This window comes from Oreochromis niloticus, linkage group LG18 (genome assembly GCF_001858045.2).
Source record: "Oreochromis niloticus isolate F11D_XX linkage group LG18, O_niloticus_UMD_NMBU, whole genome shotgun sequence".
NCBI classification, from domain to species: domain Eukaryota; kingdom Metazoa; phylum Chordata; class Actinopteri; order Cichliformes; family Cichlidae; genus Oreochromis; species Oreochromis niloticus.
Genome location: NC_031982.2, coordinates 35,215,216 through 35,233,873, shown reverse-complemented (window position 1 = coordinate 35,233,873; position 18,658 = coordinate 35,215,216). Strand labels below are relative to the sequence as shown.

At 44.5% G+C, this 18,658-nt stretch overlaps 1 protein-coding gene across 2 annotated transcripts; it reads left to right on the top strand.

Annotated features, from left to right (window-relative positions):
• Nucleotides 1–11,003: 11,003 nt before the first annotated feature.
• LOC109195459 (zinc finger and SCAN domain-containing protein 2) lies at nt 11,004–17,596 on the top strand. Of its 2 annotated transcripts, none has more exons than XM_019347564.2 (3): nt 11,004–11,271; nt 14,596–14,838; nt 15,891–17,596. In XM_019347564.2, exons 1-3 carry the CDS (start codon nt 11,100–11,102, stop codon nt 17,096–17,098), a joined length of 1,623 nt encoding a protein of 540 aa, XP_019203109.1. In that variant the 5' UTR covers nt 11,004–11,099; the 3' UTR covers nt 17,099–17,596. The 2 variants fall into 2 exon arrangements, with proteins under 2 accessions (XP_019203109.1, XP_025755986.1); XM_025900201.1 differs by lacking the exon at nt 15,891–17,596 and adding an exon at nt 15,273–15,610 and having other exon boundaries at nt 11,009–11,271.
• The last annotated feature ends 1,062 nt before the right edge of the window (nt 17,597–18,658 follow it).

The window sequence follows — 18,658 nt, the reverse complement described above, 5'->3', positions numbered from 1 at the left end:
AGCAGATGTCACACTTACTTGAATTGTTTCATCATTTATCACCTCATCCACCACAGGCAGCATTTAGTCTTTCACTGTTTCAGAGTCTGTGAAAGGCCTTTTCTTCTTTGCCAAGATCCAGCAAACACAAAGGGAAGCTGCTGCAGCTCTCTGTTGGGCTGTACATGACCTCACCATGGTAGTACAACAAGATGCAATTAAACTCTATACTTTTGCAGGCCTCTCCTGAGATCCATCGGGAAAGTTTGTGCAGAAAGTCTGTCGTTTGTCATTGTGATGCCTTTGTAAATTGTTATCTTTAAGCACAGCAACACACTCACGGCAAATTAACCACATAGGTTTGGCTGTGAAATGAATGAGTAGTTGTTAGATGACCAGAAGAAAACTGATGTAATGTCTATAGCAGTAGATGAGTCCACAGACACAACTGATATATATGTTTGATTTTTTATGGTTTCTGAGAGGAGCTGCTCGGCTTACTGTTGTTAGAGGGACCCGCAACTGGTGAGATCATCTTTGAGAAGATTTCAGCTATTTTCAAGGACAATGCTCATGTCTGTATGCTTGAGACAGATGGGGCTCCATCCATGGCATTAGTGGCATTAGTGGTTTGGCAGCACAGTGGTTGGTGTTGCACCTCAGATGATAACCTTACACTGCACTGTGCATCAGACAGTGTTGTGCACAAAACTAAGCACTGAACTCAAGGACAATGGACAGTGTGATGGCTACAGCAGAGCCTCCAGCACCGCTTATTCCACATGCTGCTCTCACAAATGTCTGCTGAGCACCATGACCTGCTATTGCACAATGATGTCAGGTGGCTGTCCAAAGGCAGGGCACTGGAGGGTTTGTGTGATCTCAAAGAGGAAATCACAACATTCCTCTGCCACGGCAGGCAAAAAAAAAAGCAGAAATGCACTTGAATCACATACTGGACAACAGCTTTATGGCCAGTGTCTGCTTTCTGAGCGACATATTCAATCACCTGAATGACCTCAATGTTGGGACTACAAGGCAAAACTGTCACCGAACAGATGCATGCATTCCAAGTCAAGCCGAACGTTTTCACGACCGACTTGAGCACAGGCCGCAAATGCATTTCCAAATGCATCTCGTCACCGGCACAAGTCATGGATGTGATGACTGATTTCATTGCAAGGTTGAAAGAGAACTTTTCTGGTCGATTGGATGACCAGAAAACTCGTCACAGAGGTGATTAGTTTTGCCAGAGACCCATTTAGCGTTTCAACAGAAGGACTCATCCATCAGAGCAAAGGAAGCAGTCCCTTCCTGACGAGGGGACGTTCATACTCGAACTTGTCGACATGACGCAGGAACTTTGCATCCGACTAGAGCAACACTCTCGTCAGTTAATTGGGAACTGCCTTTTTCAGCTAAGAAATATCTCCAAACTGCAAACTTTGTCTAAATCTGAGTTAGAAATGGTTATTCATGCTTTTATTTCTTCTTGCTTAGATTATTGTAACAGTCTTTTTCTTTTTGTCTTGATCCATTCTCAATCATCCAGGAAAGTAAATCTCCAAAAGTTGAATCTGTTCATCTGGACGTAGCGTTTTGTGGGAGAAACGTTTCGTCACTCATCCAAGTGACTTCTTCAGTCTCAGCTGACTGCAGGTTTCCCCAAACCTTATAAACAGTACATTTACGTGAAGAGGGAAAGACCATCTCTGAATCGAGGAGGGGGCCTAAGGGTACATCTTTCGCCATCTTACAATGCTGTGATTGCAGCCATTCCCCAACTCTCTGTGAATGGTACTCATGGCCATTGATCAGTGTTCTTTGATCAGTGGGTTTTGGTCAGTGATTGTTGATCAATGGTCATGGGAATTTGCATAATTATGATTAAGGAACTGACCTCACAGCCCATTGTTCCTTCAGTGGGCTGGTTTCAGTCATTATGCAAATGTACTGTTTATAAGGTTTGGGGAAACCTGCAGTCAGCTGAGACTGAAGAAGTCACCTGGATGAGTGACGAAACGTTTCTCCCACAAAACGCTACATCCAGATGAACAGATTCAACTTTTGGAGAGTCTTTTTCTTTGTTTGAGCAAAAAGAATCTCAACCGTCTCCAGTCGGTCCAGAAAGCTGCTGCAAGGCTCTTAACAAAGACACGAAAAAGATAGCACCAGTTTTACACTCATTACACTGGCTTCCAGTACCCTTTAGATTTCATTTCCAAAGTACTGACTTTTAAAGCTCTGAGTTGTGACACTCGTGCTTACATTTCTGATCTTTTCGAACCCCACGCGCCCCCTGAGACCGTCTAACAAAGGCTGTTGGTAGTCCTACGAACACGTTTTAAGACCAGAGGAGATAGATCTGTTAGAGCGGTCGCCCCCAGCTTGTGGAACGCTCTCCCTTCATCTTTACGTTGCCTGGATTGTATTTATTCTTTTAAACAGCAATTTAAGACTTATTTATTTAGACTGGCTTTTAACTAGATTTGCGCTGTATGTTTGATTGTGGTGTTTTATGTTATTAGGAAGCACTTTGTAGTTCTTATCCTGTGAAGTGTGCTGTATAAATAAATAAAGTAAAGCACTAACAGACCTGCAAAGTTTTGGACTGATGTCAGTACACACCGGTTCCCTAACGTTAAGAAAGTAGCAGCCGTCATCCTCAGTATATTTGGGTCAACATACACATGTGAATCAAGCTTTTCATGCATGAACTCAATAAAAAGCTGCTCTCGTTGCTCGCTGACTGACAACACGCTTCACCGTTGCCTTCGGATTGCACTGACATCTTACGAGCCAAAAGTTGCCGATCTTGTTTGGAAAAAAAAGTCACTTCTCCCATTAATGATGTCAGGGTAACGGTAGCCTACATAAGATACATCTTTATTTTCATTGCACAGTCATACCTAGTACAGTAGTACAAAAAAATTGGTACAACCCACATCGGGACTACGCACAACTAAACACAACACAGCAACTTAAAGTGGATTTTTTTTAAAGTGCAAGAAAAATATGAGCAAAAAAAAGAATGACTTCATAAATAAATAAACGAATGACTGAATGGTTATTGCACATTCACATTATTGTTATTGTTATTGCCCCCCAAAAAAGTCCAGGGAGGTAGCCAATGAGGTCAGCTGTTAGCATTGATTAGGGCTATCGCCCTGTTGTAACAGCTGTCCTTGAGTCTGTTTGTCCGGGACCTCAGCGGCTTAAACACCCGGTGTCCTGGGTGTGTGCAGTCCCGTATGATGCTGCATGCCCTCAGGAGACAGCGAGTGCTGTACAGGTCCTTCAGGGAGGGAAGAGGATGTGCAATGATTTTTGGGCCATATTAATGACCTTCTGGAGTCCCTTTCTGTGTGCTGTGGTGCAGAACCACACACAGATGCAATATGTCAGCACACTTTCAGTGGAGCAGCAGTAGAAGACGGTCAGCAGCTCCTTCTTCAGGTCCATTTTTCTGAGGATTGTCAGAAAATGGAGACACTGTTGGGCCTTCTTCAAAACCGCCAAGGTGTTTGAGCTCCGTTGGTGGTCTGTGCACATCCAGGAACTTGAAACTGGAGACCCTTTCCACTAATGGGTTGCAGCTCAGACGTCCTCCTTCTGAAGTCGACTACCAGCTCTTTTGTCTTGGTGATATTGAGGTCCGACCTCAACCTCAGCTGAACCTCAGAGGCTGCCCCAGAGATGAGTCCCACCACAGTGGTATGATCTGTGAACTTAATGACTGCGTTGTCTAAGAAGTCATGCCCAATTACAGGTGTAGATTTAAAACAAAGCCCTCAGTGTGCAGCAGTAAATGTTGTATTTGTGTGTTACTGCTGTGAATTGATTTTTGTTTTAATTCTGTTAAATGCACTTTAACACGTGTCTGATCACCAAAATATGTATTTTATTTTGAAAGGGAATTATGAAAATGATTTTGTTTTTTGTGTAAGATGGCGCCAGTGTGCATGGCTGTCGGATCCACTTTTGCTCTGCGTGTTTTTATTGTTTTTGTCACTTTTATTGAACCACACTGACTCTCTACTGACCTACGATCGTGAAACTGTTAAATATTCGACTTGGCACAGAGAATTTGGTAAGGACTAACGTTGATGGACAGGACTTTTTTCCACCTCCGCTACTATATGGAGTACTGCATCAAGAGGAAGCGCTTTAAACGTTGGGGAAAACGCAGCGGGCTACTCGTGAAACTGAAATCATATTTGGCTCTTTCATCTGGCAGTAACAGATTAGTTTTCCCAATGCACTCTGACTGAATTCAGACCTTTGCACTGGCGTTTTGTCTCCTGTTGCTTCCTGGAACCTATTGGCTCCTGGCTGGTACCTGTTGTCGGCTTGGCTGAGGAGATCCAGCGTCCCCGCCTTCTCTTACCTCGTCTTCGCTGTGGTGGAGCGAAACTGCGGAACCTTCGGCAACTGAAACAGGTTCCCTGGATGGCTGTCACCGGTCTGACGGACCCTACCAGGTTTGCTCTTGTTAACGCTAGGTCGCTAGCAAATAAAACGTTCATATTGAAGGATTTCTTCACTTCTCATAATCTGGATTTCCTCTGTGTGACAGAAGCCTGGCTAAGTGACGGTGAGTTAAGCTCTTTCTCAGAACTATTACCGCCAAACTGTTCGGATTTTAACTCACCGAGGACGACGGGCCGAGGTGGAGGAGTGGCCACAGTTTATAAATCTACTTTTCACTGTCGCCAGCTGTCACCTGTCACTTTCTCCAGTATTGAACTGAATATGTTTGAGCTTGGTAGCAGTCATCCTGTTCTTTGTGCGGTGATCTACCGTCCACCAAAACATAACAGGAACTTTGTTAATGACTTCTCTGAGTTCTTGGCTGAAATAATGCCAAAGTATGACAAGGTCTTAATCCTGGTGATGTGAGTATTCATGTGTGTTGTCCTACTAAACCATTGGCAAAGGACTTTTTAAGCCTACTTGATGCTTTTAATGTTTTGCAGTCTGTCACTGGTCCCACTCATAAATATGGACACACTCTGGATCTGGTTTTGTCTCATGGTTTACCTGTTTATAATCTTCAAATTTATGACGTCGTCTTTTCTGGTCATATGCCTGTATTGTTTGAAACTTCTCTTCCCTGTAATATCACTACCTGTGGCCCTCCTACTGCTTCTCGCATGTTTAAACCATCAAATGCCGCCCAGTTTTTTACCGTCTTTAATAAGGCCCTTAATGTTGACTCAGAGCTCTCAGTCTGTGCCGACACTGAGGTGCTGACTGCAAAATTTTTCTCTACTTGTCAAAACAGTCTGGATACTGTTGCTCCTCTGAAGGTCAGGCGGCCTAAATCGAAGTCTGAGCCGTGGCTGAAGGACATCATTCTGCAGAAAAGCAGAACGCAAATGGGAAAAAGACAAGCTACACGTGTCTCATGATATCTTAAGAGATAGCTGGCATAGATATCAGAAAATTGTTAAGAACCAGAAATCCGCCTATTTTGCAGGTGTTATTAACGACAACTGCCATAAGCCCCGTGTTTTATTTAGTATTTTAAGCTCTGTTCTTAACCCTCCCCAATCCAACTGTACAGAAGCTTCTGCTGAAACTTGTTGACAAGATTTTATCTATTAGAGCACATATTTTACCCCCTTCTTATGACCCTTCTGTTATTTTTACGCCTTTAGCAGTTTTTAGCCATTTTGAACCTGTGTCTCTATCTAAACTGGGTAAAATTGTCACCCAAATCAAGTCTGGCTCTCCCACTGATGTCCTCCCCCGTCGCTTTTTAAGAATAGAATAGCCTTTATTGTCATTGTACAGGGTACAACGAAATTGGAGTGCCACTCCCTTGGTGCAAAATGCAATAATAAATATAAATGTAAAATATAAAAAGTACAATAAAACAATCGTAAGTACTCAAACAATAGTAAGTATGATATTTACAGGATAGCAGCATTAATATAATGACAGTATGAATAACAGCATAATATAATATGATGACAGTGACAGTATGGTATAGTTAAGCAGGTTCAATTGTTTTTGTGCTTATTTACAACGGTGATAGCTCTGGGAAAGAAACTATCCCTGAATCTGTTTGTCCTGGTTTTATGTGACCTGTACCGTCGGCCTGACGGTAATAGTTCAAACAGCTGATTGCTGGGGTGAGAATGGTCCTTGATGATATTGCCAGCTCTGCTGAGGTACCGGGAGTTTGCAATGACCTCCAGGCTGGGCAGAGAGCAGCCAGTGATCTTCTGGGCTGTGTTGATGACCCTCTGCAGTGCTTTCCTGTCTGCAGCTGAGCACCCTGCATACCATGTTGTTATGCCGTACGTTAGGATGCTCTCTATGGTGGCTCTGTAGAATGTCACCAGCAGCCTCTCCTCCAGGTTGTTCCTCCTGAGCACTCTCAGAAAGTGGAGACGCTGCTGGGCCTTTTTTACCACCGCAGTGGTATTTGCAGTCCAGGAGAGATCATCAGAGATCTGCACGCCCAGAAACCTCATGGAGTGCACCCTCTCCACACAGCTCCCGTGAATGTAAAGTGGGGCCGGGTCTGCCCTGCCCTTCCTGAAGTCCAAGATGAGTTCTTTAGTTTTCGTGGTGTTCAGTTGGAGGTTGTTAACTGAACACCACTCAGTCAGTCTGTTGACCTCATCTCTGTAGTCCGACTCATCCCCCCTTGAGATGAGTCCAACCACAGTGGTGTCATCCGCGAACTTTATGATGGTGTTTGAGAGATGGGTAGGGGAGCAGTCGGATGTGTAGAGCGTAAACAGGAGGGGACTCAGAACACATCCTTGTGGAGACCCGGTGCTGAGTGTGATGGTGCTGGACAGGTGGGGGCCGAGTCTGACAGACTGTGGTCTATTTGTCAGGATGTCCTTGATCCAGAGGCAGATGGGGGTGGAGAGTCCCAGGTGAGACAGTTTCTGGACCAGGATCTCCGGGATGATGTGATTGAATGCTGAGCTGAAGTCCAGGAAGAGCATTCTCACATAGCTTCCTCGGTGCTCCAGGTGACTCAGCGCAGTGTGGAGCGCTATGGTGATAGCGTCCTCGGTGGATCGATTTGTCCTGTAGGCAAATTGGTGGGGGTCCAAAGTGGGAGGCAGACTGGCCCTGATGTGCTGACAGACCAGTCTCTCAAAGCACTTCATCACTACAGGCGTAAGTGCAACAGGCCTGTAATCATTTGGGCTGACCACAGCTGTCTTCTTGGCGATGGGGATGATGGTGGAGGTTTTGAGGCAGGGCGGGACGGTGTTTAATGACAAGGAAAGGTTGAAGATTTTAGTGAAGACTCCGGTCAGTTCGTCAGCACATGCTCTGAGAACCTTTCCATGTATTCCATCAGGACCTGCCGCCTTCCTGGGATTCACTGACCTTAGAGCACACCTCACTTGATGCTCCCTAAGTGTTAGTGTGCCGGTGCTGGGGGCGGGTGGAAGTGGTGTGACAGCTGAGGGCCTGGTCGTCTCAAAGCGGGCGAGGAAATGGTTTAGATCCTCAGCCAGCGAGGCATCAGTCCTAGATGTCGCCTGGTTATTGCTTCTGTAGTTGGTAATGTGATTGATCCCCTGCCACATTTTTCTGGGGTCGTTGTCAGCAAAGTGATCTTCAATCCTCCTCCTATAGGCAGCCTTAGCTTTCCTGATGCCTCTACTCAGGTCTGCCCTGGCCGCCCTATACGCAGCCCTGTCCCCTGACTTGAAGGCAGTGTTGTGGCTTTTTAGGAGGGATTGCACTTCGCTATTCATCCAGGGTTTTTGATTTGGAAACACCCTGACCCTTTTGTTGACGGTGACATTGTCAACACAGTTCCTGATGTACGAGAGTACAGTGTCCGTGTACTCCTGGAGGTTGAGGCTGGAGAATAAATCCCATACAGTAGTTGAGAAGCAGTCCTGCAGTTGAGAGAGGGCTCCTTCAGGCCAGGTTTTTATTGTCTTTGTCTGGGGCTTTGTTTTTCTCAGCAGGGGGGTGTAGGTGGGGGTGAGGGACATGCAGAGGTGGTCAGATCCAGCCAGGTGGGGGAGGGGTGTCGCTCTGAAAGCATGCCTGATGTTTGAGTAGACATGATCCAAGGTGTGTTCTCCTCTCGTAGCAAAGTCCACAAACTGGACAAATTTAGGAAGCACAGTCTTTAGGCACGCTTTGTTAAAGTCACCGGCGACAATAAAAACCCCATCGGGGTGGGCAAGCTGTTGTTTGTTTATGGTGTTAAGCAAGAGGCTGAGAGCCGTGCCGACGTTCGCATCCGGCGGTATATAAACAGCTATCACAATAACTACAGTAAACTCCCTCGGGATGTAAAAAGGTCTGCACGAGACTGCCAGAACCTCCAAATCAGGAGAACAGTGTGTGTGAATGATCCTGCTGTTACAACACCACTCGTTATGCACGTAAACACATAGCCCCCCTCCTCTGCTTTTACCCGAGTTGCTGTTTCTGTCGTGCCGGTGTAGCGTGCGGCCTGCTAACTCGACTGCAGCGTCGGGAATCAGCGGGTGAAGCCACGACTCCGTAATAAGAATAATGCTGCAGTTACGTGCAAAGCTCGTGGTGGCTATCTGTAGCTTCAGTTCGTCCAATTTGTGGGTGATGGATCTGGCGTTCGATAGGATAAGGCTCGGAAGTGCTGGCCAGTGTGGTTGTTTGCGTAGCCTAGCATCTGAGCCCGACCGGCATCCCCTCTTCTGCTTTCTCTCCCTCCGTCGCCTCCTACGCTTGCTGGGCGGGCAGACCATCCACGGTGACCCTGGCGGTCTCGCTATCTCCTCCAGGATGTCGTGTGTTCGCTGATAGTCGCCAGAAACAGACAAACTATATTTGAAACCTAGGTCAATTAGGTTCTGGCGACTGTAAGAGATGGCGGCGTTGCAAACATTCAAAAATATACACAGTAAAAGTAAAAACGAGCACCAAACTGGAGAGCTAAGAGCCGCTGCACCCGTGCGCGCCGCCATCTTCTGTAAAGAAGTTAAAGAAGTCTGGGGCACTGTTGGACCTTATATTCAAAGGCTTATAAACAGCAGCCTGACTTTAGGCGATGTACCTGTAATCTTTAAACAGGCAGTGGTCCAGCCTCTGCTGAGACGCCCTGGCTTGGATGCCTCTTTGTTGTGTAATTTCAGACCTATTTCAAAGCTTCCTTTTGGTTCTGAAATATTAGAAAAAGTAGTGTGTTCACAGCTGCAGACTTTTTTAAAGAGTCAAAACATTTTTGAGGTATTTTAATCTGGTTTTAAAGCCCTTCACAGCACAGAGACTGCACTTTTGAGAGTTTTTAATGATATCTTACTAACTGCTGACTCTGGGAAGTCTGTCTTACTTGTGCTTTTGGATCTCACAGCAGCTTTTGATACAGTAGATCACAATATTTTGATTTCTCACCTAGAACATCATGTTGGAATTAGAGGCACTGCCTTGCAGTGGTTCAAGTCAGACCTGTCCGACAGAAGTTTTTGTCTCACTTGGTAAATTTCATTCATCTTCCGCCCTCCTCCCATGTGGTGTACCTCAAGGATCCATCCTTGGGCCCCTTCTTTTTAGTATTTATTTACTTCCCCTTGGCCATATTATTAAAAAACATAAAGTCTCATTTCATTTTTATGCAGATGATTGTCAAATTTATCTACCGCTGAAACACAATGACCCCCTCAGGTCTATTTTAGAAAGTCTTAAGGATATCAGAGCATGGCTGGCTCTGAATTTTTTAAACTTTAATGAAAAGAAGACCGAGGTCATTATATTTGGGCCGAGTGGACCTGGTGTCCCTCCATCTGACTTGGGTCCTCTTACATCGTGTGTCAAACCAATTGTCACCAGCCTTGGAGTAAAATGTGACACAGCTCTTAAAATGGACAAACAGGTAAATACAGTGGTGAGAAAAAGCTTTTTTCAGCTGAGGCAGCTCTCTAAAGTTAAACCTTTTATTTCTTTTTGTGACTTGGAGAGAGTTTTGCACACATCTGTGACCACTCACCTTGATTATTGTAATGGACTTTATATTGGTATTGATCAGGCTTCACTATCACACTTGCAAATGGTCCAGAATGCTGCTGCTCACCTGTTGACAGGGACACGCAAACGTGAGCACATTACCCTGTTCTTGCCTCCTTACACTGGTTTCCATTTTAGAATTCATTTTAAAATTTTATTGCTTGCTTTTAAAGTCTTAAATGGCCTGGCTCCTTCTCACCTGTCAGACCTTCTACACCGATACGCTCCACAAAGGTCTCTCAGATCATCTGACCAGTCACTCCTTGCTGTCCCCATGTCGAGACTGAAACACCGGGGGGACCGAGCCTTCACTGTTGTGGCCCCCAAACTATGGAACAAACTGCCCCTCCATATTAGGTTGGCCCCAACACTTGAAATGTTTAAATCACTTTTAAAAACACACTTTTTTTTCAAAGGCTTTCTAGGAGTATTATCAGAGTCAGTTTGTAGTTAGTTTTTAGTCAGCTGTTGGTCACTCTTAATCTTTTTACTTTGTTAATCTTATTCATTGTATATCTTATTGTTTATTTTACTCATGTTTTAATATTTAATATATACACTAATTTATTTTTATCTTCTTTTTCAATTATGTATTTATTTTGTTTATTGATTTCATTGTATGCTTAATGTATGGTTTTTAACTGCTATCTCTGATTTATTATTGGAAAGCACTTTGGTCAACTTTGTTGTTTTTAAAAGTGCTATATAAATAAAGTTGGACTGGATTTTTAATTTCAAATGTGAAGAAACAAAGTGTTGCTACTACCTCAGACTGTCTTCAGTTATAGCTCATTTATTGTTTTTATGGACTTTTTGGTGTGTTTTAAAAGGAATAAATATTTCTTGTTGTTCAAAACATTTGTGTTGCTTTGAATTATTTGAATTATTTATTGATGTAGTGTTGTTACTGTAGCCTTTTATTCACAATCTGAATGCACATTTAAAGTTGGTGATACATCAAAGGGGCGTGACTAAAAGTTACCGGGGCGGCGGTAATGCACCATTCAATTATTTGCCAATCGATAAAAAAAACTTTAGAAGAAGAAGTTACCTGGCGGAAGTGAAAAAAGAAAGGCGGAAGTATTGTTGTCTTTCCTCGCGTGTGGCCCGAGCTGAGTGTGTGAGCTGTGGCAGTAACAATGCCTTCAGTTCAGTATCTGAGAGAGTTTATCAACGAGCGACTAACTGCTGCTGCTGAACAAATATTCTTGGAGTTTGAAAAAACGATCGTCCAGTACGAGGAAGAGATCGACCGTCAGCGCAGACTGCTGGATATCACCTGGAAACCCCAAATCAAGCTGCACAGAGTGGGTGAGTGTGAGTGAGCATGCGTGGACTGGTGGAGGACCTTCATCTTTAGCTAGCAAAGGAAACGTGAGCGGCCACGTGGTTCGTGTCGGGATCAGCTGAGCACGTGGCGCTGGCTCTGTAGTGTTGTGTTTGGGGGAATCCGGCAGTCTGTTATTTTAGTGCCGCTGTTCTGTGCGCACGTGAAAAAAACATTGGAAGCGCGAATGTTGAATTTTGAGAAAAAAATATTTTGAGCAAAGAAAACTTTAATTTAATCGAAGAAAATTAATTTGTGCATGCAGGAAATGAATTTCAGTGTTTGCTGTTATCCACATACACACAATAACAGCGCCTCTCGCTCAGGGGCCCGTTCTTCGTACCTCGCTAAGTAAGTTAGCTGGATTTGATTGTTGACGATTTGGCGTGATCTTGGATCGTTCGGTTCTTCGAAGCTCATCTGGGACTTGCTGTCATAGCAACAGATCCGCAAGCGTAAACCTGCTCGGGAGCAGGCTTACTTTATGTAAACAGGATTAGATCGCGGCCACTCAGGTATGTCCGCTGCAGTTATACGAAAGCAACAGCGATATTTCTCCATAAATAAATATTATCAATGTAACTAAAGATAATGCAGTATTCGATTCTTTTATTGATTTCATACAGATACATACAGGTCATTTCCGAAAAAAAGGGAAATGTACTATTAATCATTCTATTACATGTATTTGATTATTTCAGATGTAATTCATATTTTAGAGTAGTAATAGTAAATTACTTCGTGTAATCAAGATGAGAGACCACGGCTATAAAAGCGAAGGTGGATTTGGGAAGTCTGTCGCAGCCATGTCCTGTCCGTTTGTACGCGAGCAAGGAAGGTGCAAGATTGATAAGGAGAGTTTACAGAATTTAGCGTATATTGCGGGATAGACGGGATCCTTTAGCTCAGCGCGACGGTGTGCTCATAGAGAGATATCGATTTTCCCGTCAGGGTGTTATTTACTTAACACTCTCTCTCTCTCTCACTCTCTCTCTCTCTCTCTCTCTCTCTCTAGATATATATATATATATATATATATATCTCCCGACTTACTGTGCATGCTTCAGTCACCCCTTGCATGGGAACAGGTAAAAGTGATGGAGTGTTATGTAAAACTACACACAAAAAACCCACAATGTCAATAAATGTCACAGTACAAAAAGCCGGGGTGTGACGAGGGGGTGCAGGACCACCACCTGTCTTTATTTGCTCTGCCCTTTTCTTGGTTGCTGTTATAAACAAACAAACAGATTATTTCAGGGTCTCTTTTCAAGAGACTAAAAGCAATATAAGTGATAAATATTACCATTCTGTGGAATATTCTTATATTTCACTTTTACTTTTTCCCATGTTCTAGTGGGTCCTGTTGTGGCTCTAATGTGAAAGAGGATATGATGTAATATAATATAATGTGGTATAATATAATATCACATGATATAATGTAATATCATGGATCACTTACGAGTTTAATTTGTCAGCAACTTTCTGCCAGCCCTCTCTCCTTGCTTTTGCAGCCTTTGCAGTGTTCCCCTGCGTTTTAATTAAACTCTGAAACTCCTGATATCCCTCAATCAAGAGTTCTTGGTCTGCTGCCGAAAAATACTGAGCGCGCTCCTTCGACATCTTCGCCGACCAATCACAGGGTTGCCGATCAATGTTTCTACTATCGATGCGTAGCCCCTTTTAAGCCACCCAGTGATCTCAGATTACTTCAGCCAGCTATACTAATCGTCAACAACAGGTGTGTTCGGAGAACCGGATTAGCGAGCTCAAAGTTAGCGCGATGATTTGATCTTGGATGTAGTAAGCGAGGTACGAAGAACGGACCCCAGATCTCTGCTCTGTGTGCTCAACTCTGTACACAGTTATAAGTGAGCTGATTGGCTGTTACGGTCTCCAATCAGCTCGCTAGCTTACTGCATTCCGGAAACACGGTCCAGAATGAGGCCGGTCATCTGCATTAATAAGATCCAGTGTTAGAGGCTCTCAGCTGCATGGACAAATGATCCCACCCTGGCCAACACCAGAGGGGGCAGAAATCCCGCTTCCCCAGTTAACCTGCATCTTGTGATGATTCTCCCAGTAAGAGAGAATCCTCACGATGTATCCAGGAACAGGTTTTCTGTGGTTGACTTGATCAAAGGCATTAATGAAACACATGAGGACAGATGAATATCTGGCCTATACAAACTGACTGTTTCATTGAGTGCATATATACACATGTCGGTGCCGTGCTTTGGTTTGAAGCCGAACTGATTATCCAGGGAAGAGATGAACACACAAGATTTATCTAGCACCTTTGATAAAATACTGGCCAGTGCAATCGGCCTGTAATTATCCAGACAGCTCGCTTTTGCAGCTTTGTCCTTGGTACAAGTAAAATACACAGCATTGAATCTGGTAGTATGCCCTGAATCACAGGGCGCTAGAAGAGGAGCTAGCCTTAAACTAGCATGTTTTAAATGTTCTTTACTGTCAGAGAACCTTTGAATGGTTTGATTTAACGATTCCAGCTGAGTGTGAGCCGCCGCTGTGCTTATGTGAAAGTTCACATGTGCACTTAGAGAAGGTTTGAAATGCCTCCCACTTCATGCAGGCTCAGGTCTGTGTTATCTTAGAAAAACTCAGTTTTCCAACAAAACCCGGTTAAAAAAACCTCAGTTATTTTTTTTCATACACAAATCACGTTATGAGTCAGATCAACAGTTTCCCACCTATGACATTTTTCACTGTCATCTAGGGCTGCCACAAACGATTATTTTGATAGTCGACTAGTCACCGATTATTTTTGCGATTAGTCGACTAATCAGATCATGCATCGATTGGACGTAAAACTTACAGCTTGAAAATATGTTAAACGTTTATTTTGTGACCCAGAAAGAATAATAAGAGTAATATTAAAACTAACTAGCTGCCGCCATTGTTGACAACTGCGCTGGGCCGCACTATGAATTCTGGGACACAGCTTCTTCTTCTTCGGGGTTTAACGGCAGCTGGCATCCTTTACATGCACTGCTGCCATCTTCTGTTTCAGTCTGTTATTACACTTTTAAATCCTACTACTTATTCCTGCGTCTTTTGTGATCTTACAAAGCTTCAAACGACGCGTCGACTATTAAATCAGTCGTCGACGATTTTGATAGTCGACGTAATCGTGACTAGTCGACTAATCGTGGCAGCTCTACTGTCATCTATGAGCAACATAAAGCCCGGCTAATGACTCTGACTTGAATTTATTATCAGATTTATTTAAAATAATTACTTAAATAATTAGTTATGTTTTTCTTTTATCCCCTTTGTCGCTCCAGAACTTAGACAGAACTGTGACATTAAGCAGGAGAGGAGCTCCAGTGTGGAGCAGGAGGAACCAGAACCTCCACAGATTAAAGAGGAACAGGAGGAACTGTGCAGCAGTCAGGAGGGAGAGCAGCTGGGACTGAAGGAGGAGACTGAAGTTCATAATGATCCTGTGCAGTACGAGGAAGAGATCGACCGTCAGCGCAGACTGCTGGATATCACCTGGAAACCCCAAATAAAGCTGCACAGGACAGGTGAGTGTCACTCTGAGGGAGGATCCTAATCACAGCTCTGCAGGACATTAAAGCTGCAGAGATGTTTCAGGAGGACAGAAGGTGGACGTGTGCGTGACTACTCGACCACTCGTCGCTGTTGTTACTAGTCGGTACCAGATGTAGTCGTTTAATCTGATTGCTACAATTGTAATAACTGATGTCGTTAAAGTATTGTGTCCTAATGTTCTGCAGCCATCTGCCACCAGATGGCGCATCGCTGTTAAGAATCGCCTGATGTTTCTGTGAACAGAATGCGATCGCATATACAAGCGGTGCAAATGGACAGGCTCCGCATTCGTGGTCGGGCGAGCAGTTCAGCCATCCGGGGCCGCTGCTCCTCCACAGTGAAAGGAGACGGCTAAGGCTGTCGGCTCCCGGGTGAGGTGTTCTGACCGGGCGTCTCCTACCTGTAGGAGGCCCTGCAGTCGACACGGCGGAGAGGTCCCATCTCTCTGAGGCCTGGAACGCCTCCACGTCTCCCCAGATACGCAGGAGGAGGCGGTGAAAGCGAGGTCCGAGCTGCCCTGCTGCCCCCGCCACCCGACTTCAGACGAACAGTAGAAAACGTCTGCATGATTTATTGTTATTTTAGACGAAGCGGTGGAGTTTCCAAACAGCTCCACGCTGTGTCGTGGGCCATCAATTCAGTTTTCACATCGTAGTCTGTCACAGTTTAATAAGACGTGTTTTGTGGTTTGTAGCTTTCACGTCATATTTAAGTGCAGTTAATATGCCTTCATATTAGCTTTAACGTGTTCTCCATGTCTGAGTGCTTCTTAGTTTTGGATTCGTCGCTTGGTCTCCTCGTTTCACTGAATTCGTCACCAGGAAGGTTCCTAGTTTTAAGTGTTACAAAGGTACTGCGTACATCGCCATGGTAACTGATGGACTGTTGCATGGTAACTAAGACAGCATTCAGGGTCACCTGATCCAGGCCTAACTGTAAGCATTGTTAAAAGCTGATACTCAGGGCTGGATAGTCTTAAAAGTAGAGAGAGTGTCTGTGTCCTGAATCCTCTTTGTCCTTCCAGACCTCAGACAGCAGCACATCTGTAAGGAGGAGGAGGAGAAGGTTCTCCCTGAGCAGCAGCTCTGGAACCAGGAGAGGAGCTCCAGTGTGGACCAGGAGGAACCAGAACCTCCACAGATTAAAGAGGAACAGGAGGAACTGTGCAGCAGTCAGGAGGGAGAGCAGCTGGGACTGAAGGAGGAGACGGATACCTTTATGGTGACTGCTGCTGAGGAAGGAGAGCACAGTGAACCAGGAGGAGACGAGGAGCAGCTCCTCTCTGATGACTCTCCTCGAAGTGAAAGCACAGATGAAGAATGCAGCAAGTGTGAAGAGTCAGGGTTAAGTGAAACTGAGGAGCCGGTTCCAAAGAGACAAAAGAGAGACAGAAGTCATGGTGTTGTAGAGAGCTCGCCTGTCTCAGAGAGTCTGTGTAATGCTGCCACAGGTCGAAAGTCTGATGCTTCTAAGAATCAATCCCAAGGAAAAAAACACCACACCAATGTGAATTCCCTTGTTTGCAAAATATGTGGGGAAAAATTTAGTAGAACCTATTTGGCTGTCCACATGAGAATTCACACAGGTGAGAAACCATATTCTTGTCATACATGTGGGAAACGTTTTAATCAAAACAGCACTTTGCGTAGCCATGTGAGAACCCACACAGGTGAAAAACCTTATTCCTGTGATACATGCGGGAAAAGTTTCGGTCAGAGCGCTGCATTGTATATCCATAAGGCAGTTCACTCAGAAAGACTGTTTTCCTGTGATATATGTGGAAAAAGTTTCAGTCATAAAAACTATTTGCCCATTCACATGACCACTCACACCGACGAGAAGCCGTATGTTTGTGAAATATGTGGGAAAACATTTGGTAACAGCTCCAGTTTTTACCTCCACAGGAAAACACATCAAAGTAGGGAATCATTTTGTTGTGATATATGCGGGAAAACATACATTGAAAAAATGAGTTTGAAACTCCACATGAGAACTCACACAGGTGAGAAGCTGCATTCCTGTGAAATATGTGGGGCGAAATTCCCTCGATTGAGCTGTTTGAAAAGGCACAGGGAAAAGCACACGGGCGAAGGGCCGTATTCTTGTGACAAATGTGGGACGCGGTTCAAACGAAGCAATCACTTTTTCCTCCACAAGAAAACGAAAATATGCGAGAAGCCGAGTTCCTCTGAAACAGGAGAAGAGTCCCAAACAAATCATTTGTCCACATGAGAACTCGCACAGGTGACAAGTTGTAGTAGAAATACTCGTGAACCGAAGCTTGAGGAACAAACGTGTCATTTTTGAGGTTGGCGCTCATATTTATGGGTTTTTGTCTCCAAACCTTTTTATTCTGGAACTGTCATGTGATTCTGGTTTTGTAATTTTTTTAAAAATTGAAAGCGAGCTCGTGAGGATGGGCAGGGGAAGGTGCTCTTCCTTCCCAGGTTGACAAATCGTATTGTTGTTATTTTGTCATTTTCTTTTGTTCAAATGTGTGAACTTGATTGAAAAATATGTTGGCATAGTGTTTTGATGTCATGTTCCTGTTTGTGGTTTTATGGACACGCTGGAGCTGAAAATCAGTTTTAGTGTGTGAAGGTTTTCGTTTCTTCTCATGTATTTGTGTATTTTGTGATTTCATCAGCCTTCAGAGGTGATCCTAACAAACTGCCCCTGTGTAACCTGATGTTGTAGAGCGTGCAGGGTAAATAAAGTTTGTTTCTCTCAGCTGCTGCCTGCTGTGGATTTATGCAGATCCTTTGAAACAGCCTCCTCATAAAGCCTGTTTGAATGTGGTGACTGTGCAGTCAGAATGAAGCTTGCGTGAGGTTTTGATCTGAGTGTGGACGCTGAGGAGGATGTGCTCTGACAGTCACAGGGCTGTGCTTTTGAAACGTGCATTTAAAGAGGAGTGAGGAAGCTCATGGGAAACGAAGGCTTCTACAGGTGGAAGCCACTGAAAAGTTTCTTACTAGCGTTGTTTTGTTAGGGTCAGTGTCACCACTTGTCGCGTGAGGTCTTACCTGGATCCCACAGAGGTCGCACAGCCGACTCATCCAGGTGGCGCATCGATATGCGTCAGTGTCAGAAGGTTTGCTTTGTCTCCCAGTCTCAGGAGCATGGAGGAGATTCCAGGAGAGCTGGACAGGGTCTTAGATGCCCTTTGACCATCAGGAGGACCAATGTCTGCTGCTGTGTGCCGCGATGCAAGATGAACACTGAGAGAGCTACAGTGTGACCTCGAGTGGGCTGCCGGTGTGACTGTCTATGACCACACCATCGGAAACAGATTTATAACAAGGGTCTCTGGGGACCAGGCTTCAGAAGAAGTAACAGAGTCTGGAGGGCAGACTGAGCCGGCACCTCAGAACATCAGGAAGACATTAAAATACTACAACTTACTATTTCAGAAACGAGTAATCTAACTAATTACTATTCCTATCGTTACAACGCCGGCAGACGGCAGCTGTCTACGTAAGTACTCTGGGCGCTACAGCTTTAAGCAGCTGCGCGCTCCCGCGGGCGGCAATCACGATCACTTTCTGGCACAACACCTGGAGCTCAGGGGGCAAAACAATCACATGAGTGCTGCTGTTAGACTGAGGAAGAATAAAGTAGTCGTGATAAGCCAATCACATGACCACTTATACCATATACCAGTTTATAAATTGTGTTGATAGGCCACGTAAAACCAGAGTCATGATAAACAATATATACGCGCGTTTTTCCCTCAATAGTTTTGTCACGTTTAACGTCTAAGGACAGCGCAGCGAGCACTCTCTGCTTATG